We start from the raw sequence: 14,264 nt of genomic DNA on the forward strand, positions 1-14,264 counted from the left end.
TCGAGGAGGTCTCGGGGATCTCTAGCATCCTCTCGGTCACCGTAAGATTGGGACTTATTAGACAGATATTCATCGCTCTCGACTCTTGCGTATTACGGCTATCTGTCAACGCGCTCTAGCCCGGTTCCGGCGCCTTCCTGGGCTCCTCTGCTCTCGCCAATAACGCCGGCTGACCTGGAAGCCGCTCAGCTCTTTTGGGTCCGCCCCACTCAAGCAACTCATTTCGCTGCTGAACTCAAACTTCTTGCTCAAGGCCATAAATTATCAAAATCTCACCCGCCTTACCACGTTTGTTGGTTGGAGTGAGATACTCACAGTTGGTGGCCGTCTCCAGCACGTTCTCATCGGGCCATCATATTGCCTTGTCACGCTCGACTCTGATCTGCTTATTCAGGATGCTCATTTTTAGACTCTCTATGGAGGAACTCAGCTCAACTTCGTCGTCGCTTCTGGATTCTTGGTGGCCGCGCCCCGGTTCACTCTTTCATTTTTAACTTTGTGGTCTGTGCTCACTTCAGAAGTCAGAGAGCTCAACAACTGATGGTCAACTTCCTGTATGCAGGGTGAATCCCGCTCGTGCCTTTCTCTCTACAGGAGTTGACTATGCAGGTCGCAAACATAAGCTCTTCAAGGGCTGGTTGGTCATTTTGGTGTGCATAGTCACGTCAGCGGTTCACCTAGAGCTTGTATCAGACTACTCTGCCGTCGGATTCATCTCTGCATTCCGGCGGTTGATCTCGCGTCGAGGTCGCTGTCAGTCTTTATGTTATGATTGTGAAACCGACTTTATTGGAGCGGATCAACAATAAAACGGCTATTTTTTCTCAGGACTCTGGAACATGCAGCTCTATCGTCTCTGTTACTCAACAATGGCACTCAGTGGTCGTTCCATCCTCCTAGTGCTCCCCATTTTGGAGGAAAGTGGGAAGCAGCCATGAGATCAGTGAAGTTTCACCTTGCTAGCGCAGTCCGGGATGTTGTGCTCATGTACGAGGAGTTCAACATGCTTTTAACTCAAATTGAGGCTGTACTCAACTCTCGGCCACTCAAACCACTCTCAGAGGACCCGGACGATTTCTTGATGCTCATGCCAGCTCACTTTCTCATTGGGGAGGCTCCCATCACGATACCAGGACCTTCTCTGCACCACCTTCCAATCTCTAGACTCACTCGTTGGCAGCTTATTCAACAACATCTACAGTCGTTCTGGAAGGCCTGGTCATCTAGTTATCTTCAGCAGCAGCAGTCCATCTCCAAGTGGCACCATCCCACTTACGACATCTGAGTTTGCTCCTTGGTCCTGCTCACAGATGAGCGGTTTCCCCCTTCAAAATGGCCGCTTGCTTGTGTTCTTGCTCTTCACGCTGGGAAGGATTGAGTGGTTACACTTAAAACCACTATCTCTACTCTTACAAGACATATTTCTAAGCTTGCTCTTCTGCCCATTTGCCCCAACCCTGATAACACTAATAAGAATTCTATGTTGCCGACCGAACATCATCAACAACTCCGTTGCTGGCTGCTGGGGGAGTATGTTCAGTTTTTGGGATTTTTTTTGTTATGAAAGAGCATCCATTAACAGCTGATCGTTGAGGAATCAAAAGTTTCGGTTGCATTTTTTGTCGTGTCTGTTGTTTACTACATCGTTCTTCTATGAAAGTATTCACAAATGGTATGTTTTAATTTTAGTTTTATTGTATAGACTTTAATGTATTATTTGCATTGTTTCCAAAGTGTGCGATTTGCCATAATAATTGTGCAGAAAAAGAAAGTATTTTAAGTAAGGTCAGAGATGAAATTGATTGTGTTGTGAACGTTTGATGTGAGACATCATTTCTAAATTGTATTTTTTAACTTAAAATATTAAACAGATTTTTGTTCTCACAAGTTTCTAGTATAATTTTAACAAACTTAAATGTGTTGGTGTGCTTTATTTATTTATTTTTTTCTCTTTCATAATCGCTACCCAATCCAGACCATCAGATCCTCTCAGAACATATATATATAAATAGAAACATAATTTCAGTTTGATAAACCATCAGACAGTGTTTGAGGAAGATGGTCTTATAAAAACAGCAACAGAGCAGCACTCATTTAAATTAATATGCAATTCTCATTATTTTATTATGTAGTAACAAAATTATTTCATTCATGACAGGATGTGAGATCCCCAAAAGTACTTGCATGAAAAATTAAGGTAAGATATGTACCAATATTCTATACTAGGTGGTTGATTTAATAGAATTTAAATATATATACTTAAAATATTTATAAAGAATAATCTATTCAGATAAATTTATACCAGGAGGCAGTGGAATCAATAAGTATTTTTTTATTAAGCTAGTACAAATATTAGGTGAGCTGTACAACTGCAATATCTGGTCCTTATAATTGAGTCCATAACATTGTCCAGTAACTGCTGTAGAGAACAGAATTTTTCAAACTCATTCTTGAAAACTGGTTGAACGGTGGCCTCAGTGAGCAAATTTATTATTTTTTTGAGAAAGTGCATTTATTTTGAAAGAAACTATTGAAAAGTGTATTCAGTGTGTATGACTAACAGTAGAAATAAATGACTGTGATACAAAATATCAAATCTTTAATGAATTTTTATTAAAATTAATGCACTCATCTTACAAATAACACATAAATAGTACATAAAATGTTCAGGATAGTGACAATTTAATTGTAACGTAAATGTATGTATTTACAACAATAATGAGAATTTTATGTTTTTGACAACAGATGCAAATACAAAAGTTTGTCAGTCTAATTCAAATATAAGAGTGATAAGCTTATATTTCAATTTCACATATTTTTATATACATTACCAACACATTAGTATAAAAAAAAACAAAAAGAAAAAACAGCATAATGTTAATATTAAAGCCATATTGCAGGCAAATCCTGTTTCACCTAAAAATGTAATCAGGAATTTTCAAATTCTGCTACTTCAGCGACCCCGTTCTTTCAGACAGCTATAGTGAGGTCATACAGCTTATTGTTTCTTTCATGTCTGCTGTATTTGTGTTGAACCACCATCATATCAACTCGTTTTCTTTTTCTTAGCTTATGTTTATACAAAGACTCTAAATCACATTCAGCTTCTTTCAATTCACGGGAGTCTGAAAATCGTGATGGTGGATCAAGTGGAATAGGAAACTGAAAAGTGGTGCCTTGTGCATTCCTAAAATGTATAAAACAGAATTCATTATTATTTATAAATAATAAAAACATTTTGTGCATAAATCTATAAAAAAAGACCTGTATTTAAAAACTTGCATTTTAAAAGAAATTTAAAATTAGTGTTTTTGAAAAGTATTTAAAATAGAATGGTGAAGTAGTGTCACGTGAAATTAACTTATGAGATATTCAGAATGAAAACTTGAAAAAACTTATGTTTAGATACATATCTGTATCGATAAGTGTGCTGTAAGAGTCGGATCACTGATCAGGAATGTAATGCAGTAGGTGAATAGAAAAGATTTAGTTCAATAAATAATATTAAATAGTTATTACATACAGTATTTATGAATAATTTTCCCGTAATAAAAATGATTATACTTTAATTAATGTTATTAAAAATCAAAAGTTGATAAAAAGTTCTTTATATAAAAGTAAGAAACAGAAAATTGTAACAAAAAAAAATCATCTCTCAAGTCCTATATTATTTTCTATCATCCCCCCCACCAGTATTGAAAGGGAAGACACCCACCTTGTGACGATTCTGGTCGCCACACCCTCCCTGTTCTTAGCCCTGATGGGCTTTAACAGAGGTTGTCTTTTTACCCTCTAACTGATTACATCTCACAGTCATCAGCCAGACCACAGTTGGGATACCACCAATGTAAATGCCTCAGTATACATTTACATCAGTATTTTTTTATCAGTCATTATTGTACGACTGCCCATAAAGGAGTAATGTATTTAGGGTGTATGTATGTTTGTTCCTCTGTAACAGCTCAACAGCCGAACCAATTTAGATATATGACTATGTATTGGAATCCTTACGTTACTGGGATTGTTATAGGCTATATAAATATATATATGTAGTAGTGGAGATTTGCCGGTTGAAGCACCATAAACTTTAATAAATAGAATTTATCAATTTAAATTGAACTGTGAGCCTCTATCACTGTGTTAGCTGAATTTGAAGTGAATGATTCAAATCAATCGAATGAATAATATTACAAAAATAATAGAATTAAATTTACATTATTAAAAAAATAATAGAATTAAATTTACATTATTAAAAAAATAATAGAATTAAATTTACATTATTAAAAAAATAATATTAAATAAATTTAAAAAAATTCTGTTTAATAATAATTGGCTTCCTGTGGGGACTGCATGTGAGGGTGGAATATTGAGGTGATGTAAGCACCTTGTGCAAGGCTAGACCAATCATCACCATCAACTGGCAACAAACAGGGTGTTGTTTTGGGAGGTGTAATGGAGTACTCTTAAAATATCTTTGCAAACATTCATTTGATTTTCAAAATTCAAACTGGGTATTTACTAGTATAATACAAAATCTCGATGGAACCAAACCAGAACAAAGATTAACTAATATACTCAGAAAAATTGAGTGGCCTGCAATATACCAAGACCAGCTTGAGCCCAGCAAGCTCCCACAAATGGTCTGTGTAGAGTTTGATGTCAGTACGATTAGAGGTAATGCTGTCGGCATCAGATTGAGGATTGAACCCGCTATTGTCAAATTTGATGCTTTACAGTAGTAGTGCCAAACCTATCACCTGCGGGTCAGACACTGACCCATGAAGGCTTTTTTTAAATGACACACGCATTGATTTTTATATCATAAAAGAGAAAACGGTCAATTGAAAATACTGAAAATTATGTATAAATATCTAATGTCAAATTTATAAATAAAATATTTCCAAGTGGACATTGGCCAGCTGTTTTTCTGTGTCATTGCACCTGTGTATGATTCATGACTGTCGGTCATAAACTTTGCGCGCATACTCATTGTGTCGTAGAATGGGGAATGTACCAACTCGCAGTATTGAACTAGTTTTGCAACCTTGGAAAACGCACCTACAAGTGTTTAATAATTCAACTTTATTATTTTTTTTATTACTTCAACTTTATTGATCAGTGTTTAATAATTCAACTTCATAATTATTTTTTATTGTTAAACTTTCCCATCTACATATCTATATATACAGGTACATTAGTAAGAAATTTCTTCTAAAATTATTGTATTCTAACATACATATTATTAGTTGTAGCCCTGTACTATTTTAGCGGTTAAAAAAATAAAAACAAACGATACAAGTCCTAGACTATATCAAACAAAATGGTGTGATTGAAAAAATAAAACAATTGTGTGTGTGTGTAATTTGTAATGAAAAAGTCACTTCACATACATACAGTATAAAAAGACATTTTGAAAAGTTGCATTCAAAGCTCGGCTTCTCAACAGATGAAGAAAGGAGATAATTTCTTTACAAAAGAAAAAACAGAATCATTCACAAATCGGTGTTTTAAAAGTGTTTTTGATTCCAAAAAATAGCATTACAGCTGCTAGTTTTCAAGTAGCCCATTGCATTGTTCGCCATGGGAAACCTCTTTCAGGAGAGTTTATAAAACAAGCATTTTTAGAATGTAGTGCTACTTTATTTACAGATTTTAAAGAAAAAGACTATATTATAAAGCGTATAAATGAGTTACCAATAAGTCGCAATAAATTAAGAACCAGTAAAAGAATTAGAAAGAAATATTTCTTCGTAAATACATAACGACTTAAAGTATGCAGAAATACATTGAACTGCTTTAGTTGAAAGTAATAATGTAAATGGTTATGGACAATTAGCAGTTTTTGCTTGATATAAATCGGGCAATACAATAAAAGAAGAGCTAATGAAACTAATAATGTTGAAAAGGAAGTGTACCATTTTTGATGGGTACTGACCTACAGAAAATTGTTTCTGTAATGACAGAATGTGCACCCAATATGTTGGGAAAAACATTGGTTTTATTCAGCAGCTTAAGCAAAATATTACACATTCTCTGATTGAATTTCATTGTATAATACACAAACAAGGTTTAAAACATCTTCCAATGTATTGCCAGTTGTAATAAAAATCAACTTAATAAACGAGAATTTGCACAATTATTAGAGGAAACTGAGTGCCAATATTCTGGGATTTTGGCATAAAACATTTGATGATTCAGTTGCAGTCAAGTTCTTAATCGGTTTGTTAATTTATTAGAAGAAATAAAGCAATAAAAAAAATAATAGTTATGAATTTTCAAATAGATGAGTAGATTGATTAAACGTTCTTATGTGACCATTAATCATTTATGAAATGAACAAAAAACTTCAGGGAAATGGAGAAATTATATTAATGATTCATTAAAATATTTATGACAAAACTTGACATCTTCACTAAAGATTTGAAAATGAAAATCATGAAATATTTTCCTTAATTACAAAAACTTTTTGAAAATATGCTTGACATTCAAGAGAATGCAATAAAAAAATATTTAATCATTATACAGGAAATAAAACAAGCTTTTAGGAGAGATTTATTCAATTTAAAAGTTTGGAAAATATATTTCAGTTTCTTTTATATATATACAAAACAGTATTTGAAACAATGGAGTTAACCAAATCTATGTGGCTAGGTATCCATGATTTAGAAATGGAAATACCTGAATTTCAAATCAATATAGTGAGAAAAAATAAATTTGAAAACTTGATTTTGAAAGTAGAAGAAAAAATTTCTGAAAGTAGTGCAGATAATGATCCCACACTAAAAATTGAAAGTATATTCAACATGTGGGATTCTTTACCAGACAATTTTATATCAATGAAGAAACTAGGTTATGCTCTTTTAATGATGTTTGAGTCCACATATTCATGTGAAAAATTGTTTTCCTCAATGAATTTTAACTACCAATAGAAATAAACTTGGAAACTAATTGACTGTTAAATGTGTTAAACTAATGATTACAGAATATGAACCTAATATTCTATCTGAAAATAAGCAATAACAGATTTCACACTTTTCTTTCTTTTTCCTGTTTAACCTCCAGTAATTACCATTAGATAATACTTCAGAGGATGATATGTATAAGTGTAAATGAAGTATAGTCTTGTACAGTCTCCGTTCGACCATTCCTGAGATGTGTGGTTAATTGAAACCCAACCACCAAAGGACACCGGTATCCAAGATCAAGTATTCAAATTCGTGTAAAAATAACTGACTTTACTAGGACTTGAACACTGGAACTCTCAACTTCCAAATCAGCTGATTTGGGAAGGCGAGTTCACCACTAGACCAACCTGGTGGGTCAACAGATTTCACACTAAATCAACTTTATTATACATACACATTTATGTAACATGTTTATTAATAAAGTATATTTCATAATATATATGTGCTTTTCTTTATATATATATATATATATATATATATATATATATATATATGTGTGTGTGTGTGTGTGTGTGTGTGCTTCTTTATTCCTAGTTCATTCAAATACTCGGTGCAGAGGCACCAGTAGGCATGGTGTCACCTGGAGCGGTAATTCATGGTGTCACTCTGTTGATATCAATATTTTGCACTTTACTTGCAAAAATAAAAATGTTAAAGCAAAAGGGAAATGTAAACCTTTTTAGAGGAAAGTGAGAATCAAAAACAAGGATCAACTTTAAGTTTTTCTGCTAACAAATTTTCAGTGTTTCCAAATTATTGGTTCCTTTTTTATCATACCCTCCCTCCCTTTCAAAGTGATACACTGACTTAGTGACCCATGGGCTAGTATTAAAAAAAATAGTGAACAAAATTTGACCCATTTCTCAAAAAGGTTTGCCATCACTGCTTTAGGGGACCAGCTAAAGTAGAACAGCATGTGCTGGGCTGTGATGCATAAACTATAAGGGACTACCCTAGATAGAGCTGTAGTTGATCTGAGCCCTTACATCTTTGCAAGGGTCCCAGGACTACATAGCACTGAGTCACGTGAGACAATTGGAAAGTTTAGCCATTACTTTTTTGGATCCCAGAAAATTACTGTTGATCTGCATGATAAAAAGCCTTGAAAACTCACTTGCTTAAGAAATGTGTAAGTTTAGATTGCTGTAAGCCAATTAAATAAATTGAAATGTTTACATTTTCCTTATTTAGCTCAGTACATTAAATATGTTATAAACATAAGTTTTCGAATCATGAATTTTTCTTAATGATCACTGAAAAGTATTAAAAAATATATCTGCCAAAAAAAATAAATTGAACTAAAAAAATTACAATTAATCGAACTAAAAAAAAAAGAAAACAAGGTATGGAAATAAAGGACTAAACATCGTTATGCAGTATCTAATTAAATAAAATAATGGGTGACCAATTAACTATCAGACAGTTTAATTTGTTTAAATATATTTTTCATGTTGTAGAAATAGCAGGCATTTAAGGTTGTCTAATGATTAAGTTCTCACCAGGTTTTACATCAATAAGAAAATGTTCAACAAAAATATTTAAATGCAGTCGGGGGGCTCTAATGTAGAATAATTGCTATTTAGAGCTCTTTAACATACGACAATTACTAGTCAGAGCCCTGACTGCATTTAAATATTTTCGTTGGACAAAATTTACTTACCGTTATAAGACCTGGTGAGAAGTTAATCATTAGATCTTAAATGCCTACAATTTCTACCACATGAAGAATACATTTAAACAAATTAAAACTGTCTAAAAGTTGGTTGGTCACCCATTATTTTATTTAATTAAATACTGCATAACAATATTTAGTCCTCTGATTTCCATACCTTGTTTTCTTTTTGTTTATTATTGTTTTTTAGTTCAATTTATTTATTGTTTTTTATGTTTTTGTGGTCGTGTTTTTAAATTTTTATAATTGTTTCTGTTATTTAATATTCTTGTTCTATTGTTGTTAACAATAAAATCAACCTGACAACTGCACAACAGTTTAAGTTAAATCTCATTCTTCACGTGCATCTTTTAACTAAACAAATTATTAATTAAACTGTGGTAACAGACAAGAAGTAGGTAATTCGTTTTCTATTTCCTTATTTTCCTTTACAGCGGGCCAACATTTCTAAGAATTTTTCCCAGCAGTTTTAAATCATATTTTTCTGTGCACCCTTACACTTTTGGACCACTTCCTTCAATATAACACTTCATTTTTCTTAGAAGTAACTTTTTATGGAAAAGTTACAAGTTCATTATCAGAGAGAAATCCACTTTTTAACAGTTCAGTATAACCAGGTAGTTTTGAAAATACCCATAGAGTTGGTCTAGTGGTGAACGCGTCTTCCCAAATCAGCTGATTTGGAAGTCGAGAGTTCCAGCGTTCAAGTCCTAGTAAAGCCAGTTACTTTTACAAGGATTTGAATACTAGATCGTGGATACGGGTGTTCTTTGGTGGTTGGGTTTCAATGAACCACACATCTCATATATGGTCGAACTGAGAATGTACAAGACTATACACTTCATTCACACTCATACACATCATCCTCATTCATCCTCTGAAGAATTATCTAAACGGTAGTTACCGGAGGCTAAACAGAAAAAAAAAGGTAGTTTTGAAAGATCTATAAACAAAGTGAGTAAAGGGTATCTACTAACAATATTAAATAACTAAACATATATTTTATGTTCAGCTTTTTAATTAATATGATAATCATCTTATCAAAGTTATTACATTCTTTCAATAATTTTTTGTAAAATTTGACTATCGTTATTTTTCATTCAATATTTGTTTTATTCTCATTCTACTTTGTTTTTATCGATACTGCAGGTGCTCTTTAATTTTGTATTAATGAAAGAATATAAAAAAAAATATTTTTTGGGGCCAGCAAATCCATTTTTTTTTGGTGAGGAAATTTTGGCGAATATAGTTTCAATCATTTGTGGTCATTCACTCCTGCAATGTCAACAGTATATTGTGTCTATGACCTGTTTGGTAGATATTTGAACTTGTTTAATAAACAGTTATTTTTGTATATTAAATAAACAGCAATACTAATAATTGTAAACATTGTTGGTTTTTTTTTTTAGTTGGTCATAAATATTAACTTTTTTTTTTGAAATGGGATTGTTAGTATGATTATTAATCACTAAAAATGACATAGCTGCACCTAGATGTCTTTAACGACCTTTGGGAAACAATTTATTAAATGTGGCTTCAGCCATTTGTATTATATCCTTAATTCACAAACTTCAATTTTCAGGATGTTCTATCCTGTGAAATATTAGGAGTTACTGAACTATCAGAATATGAGAGGTGCAGTTTTCAGTCTTACCAGGACTGATTATGTTTTTAAGTTAAGTCCTGAGCAAGGTGTTAAACTACCTTGATCAGAAGTCCCTCTATGGGTTGATTGTATTTTTCCTCTTCCTAACATGGAAGGAAAGAGATCCCCTTTCATGCCTTAGGAGTTAGATCAGTGGCCTTGGTTTTATTTTGTCACCTTTTGGTACCCAGTACTGTTTATTAGAGCTTAATGAGGTTGTGGAACTGACCTGTTTTCTATTCAGGGATTGCACAAATGGACAAACTTGTGACAGATCTCTAATGGATAGTGATAAAGCTGTAGTTTATAGTTATATGAAATTTTGATGAATATAAAATCTTTAGTCTTAAAAAGTATGGAAATATACATGATCATAACACAAGGTACTAAGGACAAAATACACATTGGACAACATAATTGAGTTATTTTAAGACCCTCAAACATTTGAAGGGTCTAAATTAATACAAAAACTTCCAAGCAGAGAGAAATATTTTGTGAATATATGAACATTAAATGCATTTTTAATTGATAATTTGTTCTATTCAATTGATGAATTCCTTTATTTATTATAAAACTTGATTTGCAATAATTGTTTATATATTCAGTGGCAATAGTAAAAGCAGTAATGATATTAACTGTGAAATTATTTTGTTAGTATTGTATACTATATTGAATTTTTTTGCTCTTATTTTCTTTGAAGTTGTAGGATTTACTTAAAAAATTCCAAGGTCAAGGTCTAGAGTTTTCTTGTAAAGACTAATTTTTGAAATTTCTGCTTGAGATCATAACATAAACATTATATATAACATAGATCATAACATAAACATTATAAATATAGTTTTTATGTATTCTTGTAATATTCTTACAAAGTTTGACCGAGGCTTACTTTTTACCTGACGTGGGCACGAAGGTGGGGAGGAACAGCTCTTCTGTCAGGAATGGGAGATGCTTCAGGTGAGGTACTTGATTCTGGACCCCCGATAGATGAACCGTACAGTGAATCTGTATCAAAATAAAGACATTAGGTAGTTCATTATACAATGAACTTTTTTTATACAATGAAACTTTTTATTACAAAGAGCACCAAAAGAAAGTATACAAAAATATAATGTTGACATCAGTTCATATTCTTTCGGTATGCAAACTCGCATAACAGAATTCTAAGATATGAACCATTTAAGTAACAACACTGAAAGTATTTAAATGATCAAAATTTTTAATTATTAGCAACAAAAATTAGTACAACAAATTTTTTTTTAATACATCCCTGTTGACTCTACTGAGTACAGGATTAGTTAAACGTTAAACTCATCCAATTCTAAAACTGCAACTGCCTAAGTTATTTATGTCAAATACACTTGTTCATTGTAGCCGAGCAAACTGGATGATGTAATCTGCATGGAGATGTAAACAGATAACAATGGTAAAATATAAACTCAAGATTTGTTATGTTAATGACCATGATGATCAGCAGTATTATACTCTAGTATCAATAAACAAAGCCAAATTGTTTAATAAAAAATTTTTTAAAAATCTAGAATGTTTTCAGTCGTTTTTGCTACTTATCTTTGGCAACTCCAAGTAATTTCTTCTTTTTTTGTACATGTTTACATGTGCATTTAGAAAATTACCTTATTTTGATTTTCATTTTTTAGTAATTTGTATTTATGAGATAATTAATTTATTACTTCATCTTCTCTAATCAGTTTATTACCCCAGACTGAAGATCATCATGATCACTGCACAAGGAATAAGAAGAATATTCGCACACATCAAAGAAAATAATTTACTTATTTCACAAGAGCCTGTCATATGTGTGGCCTAAATTAATATAAATTCCAAACTGAAGTAAATTTCCAAATTAAGTAAAAGATTATAGAAATAAAACAGCATTGAAGTTTACTAAAGGCATTTTTAATTAGTAATGCATTCTTTTCAGTTGAATTCCTTCCTCATAAATTTAGGTTAGTTTTTATTTCCTTAAAAAAAAGCCAAAAACGTTTTGATTAATTTAAATATTATTTCGGTATTTACGTATTAACGACACCGCAGCTACAGCTTTATTTAAAAACTAAAACGGTGGAAAATGGGCCGATATAGAGTTTAACATAGATTCAAAACAGTCTCTTTATTAATTTTAATAAATGGTTATTTATATTATAAATATAATTTAAACAAACTTAACCTTCGCTCGCTAACCCTGACTAATTAACAGGAGTGTTTTGATTATTTAAATAATAAATAATTGCAATAATTACTGAATTTATTAAATAAATACTCAAAAAATTACGTTGTTAATTAGTCAAGGTTAGCGAGCGTAGGTTAAGTTTCGTTAAATTATATCTATAAAATAGATAAATATAAATAACCATTTATTATAATTAATAAAGAGACTGTTAATTTTCCACCGAAATCCGATTGACTACTTTGTTTTTAAATAAAGCTGTAGCTGCGGTGGCGTTAATACGTAAGTACCATTATTTCTGACAAGGAACTCTGAAAAACAGACTAAAATTACCTTTTTTTGGACAAAGCAGTAAAGGAGATGAAAAAAAAACATCATCTACTGACCTTTTATGTAAATGCTAAAGAAAAAAGTAGTCACTAATAAGAAGAAATTATATTTATTCCTTATTCTCTGTCATACTACATACTAATAGAAATTGAAATCAATCACTCATTAGAATTAAATAAAAGCTTTAGAAGAAAATTAGTTTTTATAAATTTTCTTTCTCTTAAATGACTGATAGTTAAATAGTGGAATGAAACAAGATGTAATATGTTTTTGAGAGACCAGGTCAGTTTTACATTACACTATAATCTACTTTACTGGATATGACTAAGAACGCACCTACCTTTGTATACCAAAGATGCGCTATTTCAGTACTTGATAAAAAGACGAAGATCAAATGTAACAAAAACTAAAAATTGTTACATATTCTGTGCAACTTACATATTCTGTTTTAATGTAAAAATATATCTCAAAAGAAAATGAAGTGAAGATTTCAAGTTTGTTTTCACAAACTAAAAATTGTATAGTGATATTTGTGTTTTCCAAAAAAAATCTGTTCAGTTTTTATGAAAAACAACATTACACTTGAGAGATGTTAATACTTATTTTCTGCAGGTGACACAACTTGCTCTGTTACATAATGAAGTTGAAGTGTTGGCAACTGATGTACATGAGCCTAGTTAGCAATAAAAAACCTGTCTGTTTCGATGTGTGCCAGAAGGTATCCACATATTATGTGCACTTGCTAAAAGTAAAACTATATTATAAAATACATTTCAGAACACTTTTAATGAACAAAAATGGATTAAATATTTGTGTGTCTTCAGCCCAAAGTAACATATTTTTATATCGTATATTTCAAAATACATACTCTGTACTGGAATAGTTGAATTAGCAAGGCCATGTTCTGACCACTCAGTCACTGAACCGGAATAATCTGAACCAGTCACAACACATTTTGAACCTTTTGAGTTGCTTCTCAGTTTGGCATAATCATCTCTAGGGTTTGTCTAAACAAAATAAGTCATACAATTTACTAATTATTGTAATATATTCTGTTTTTAATTTAGGTGACATTGATGTTAAATTATGTTTTTATTTACCTGTAATTCACTGGATTTGAATTACAACTTTATTACTTTATTAGGTTTTAAAAGATTTAATGATTTAAAATTCATTTTTCTTAAAAATAGTAATCAATTAGGATGGTAAATTTTGGTATTACTTCATTAACAGAAATGAGTAGAGCAGCATTTTTTGCCCAGTGGTGAATATAAAGAATGCTTTTATTGCTACTGGTGCTCATTCAACTTTGAACTATTGACAGCCACAATTGATGAATTTGACAAGGCTGAACTTACTTAATGCAAGCTGGTGGAACATGTGTTTTAGCATCTATCTATGAATCATCTCACCTTATATACTGGATTCTTGATAAGCACATAGTTAAGTACCTACATGTAGGAAATC

General features: G+C 31.7%; 1 protein-coding gene across 1 annotated transcript in view; it reads right to left on the reverse strand.

Annotated features, from left to right (window-relative positions):
* Positions 1 to 2,591: 2,591 nt before the first annotated feature.
* Positions 2,592 to 14,264, reverse strand: part of LOC142323063 (cell adhesion molecule Dscam2-like) — a 300,598-nt gene continuing 288,925 nt past the window's right edge. Inside the window, exons 31-33 of the mRNA XM_075362191.1 lie at positions 13,666 to 13,804; positions 11,176 to 11,284; positions 2,592 to 3,187 (exon numbers count right to left, since the gene is read on the reverse strand). Of these exons, the coding sequence (XP_075218306.1) occupies positions 2,971 to 3,187; positions 11,176 to 11,284; positions 13,666 to 13,804 (465 nt within the window). The 3' untranslated portion in view covers positions 2,592 to 2,970. The remainder of the gene's footprint in view (positions 3,188 to 11,175; positions 11,285 to 13,665; positions 13,805 to 14,264) is intronic.

The sequence above is a fragment of the Lycorma delicatula genome, chromosome 4 (genome assembly GCF_047948215.1).
Source record: "Lycorma delicatula isolate Av1 chromosome 4, ASM4794821v1, whole genome shotgun sequence".
NCBI lineage: Eukaryota > Metazoa > Arthropoda > Insecta > Hemiptera > Fulgoridae > Lycorma > Lycorma delicatula.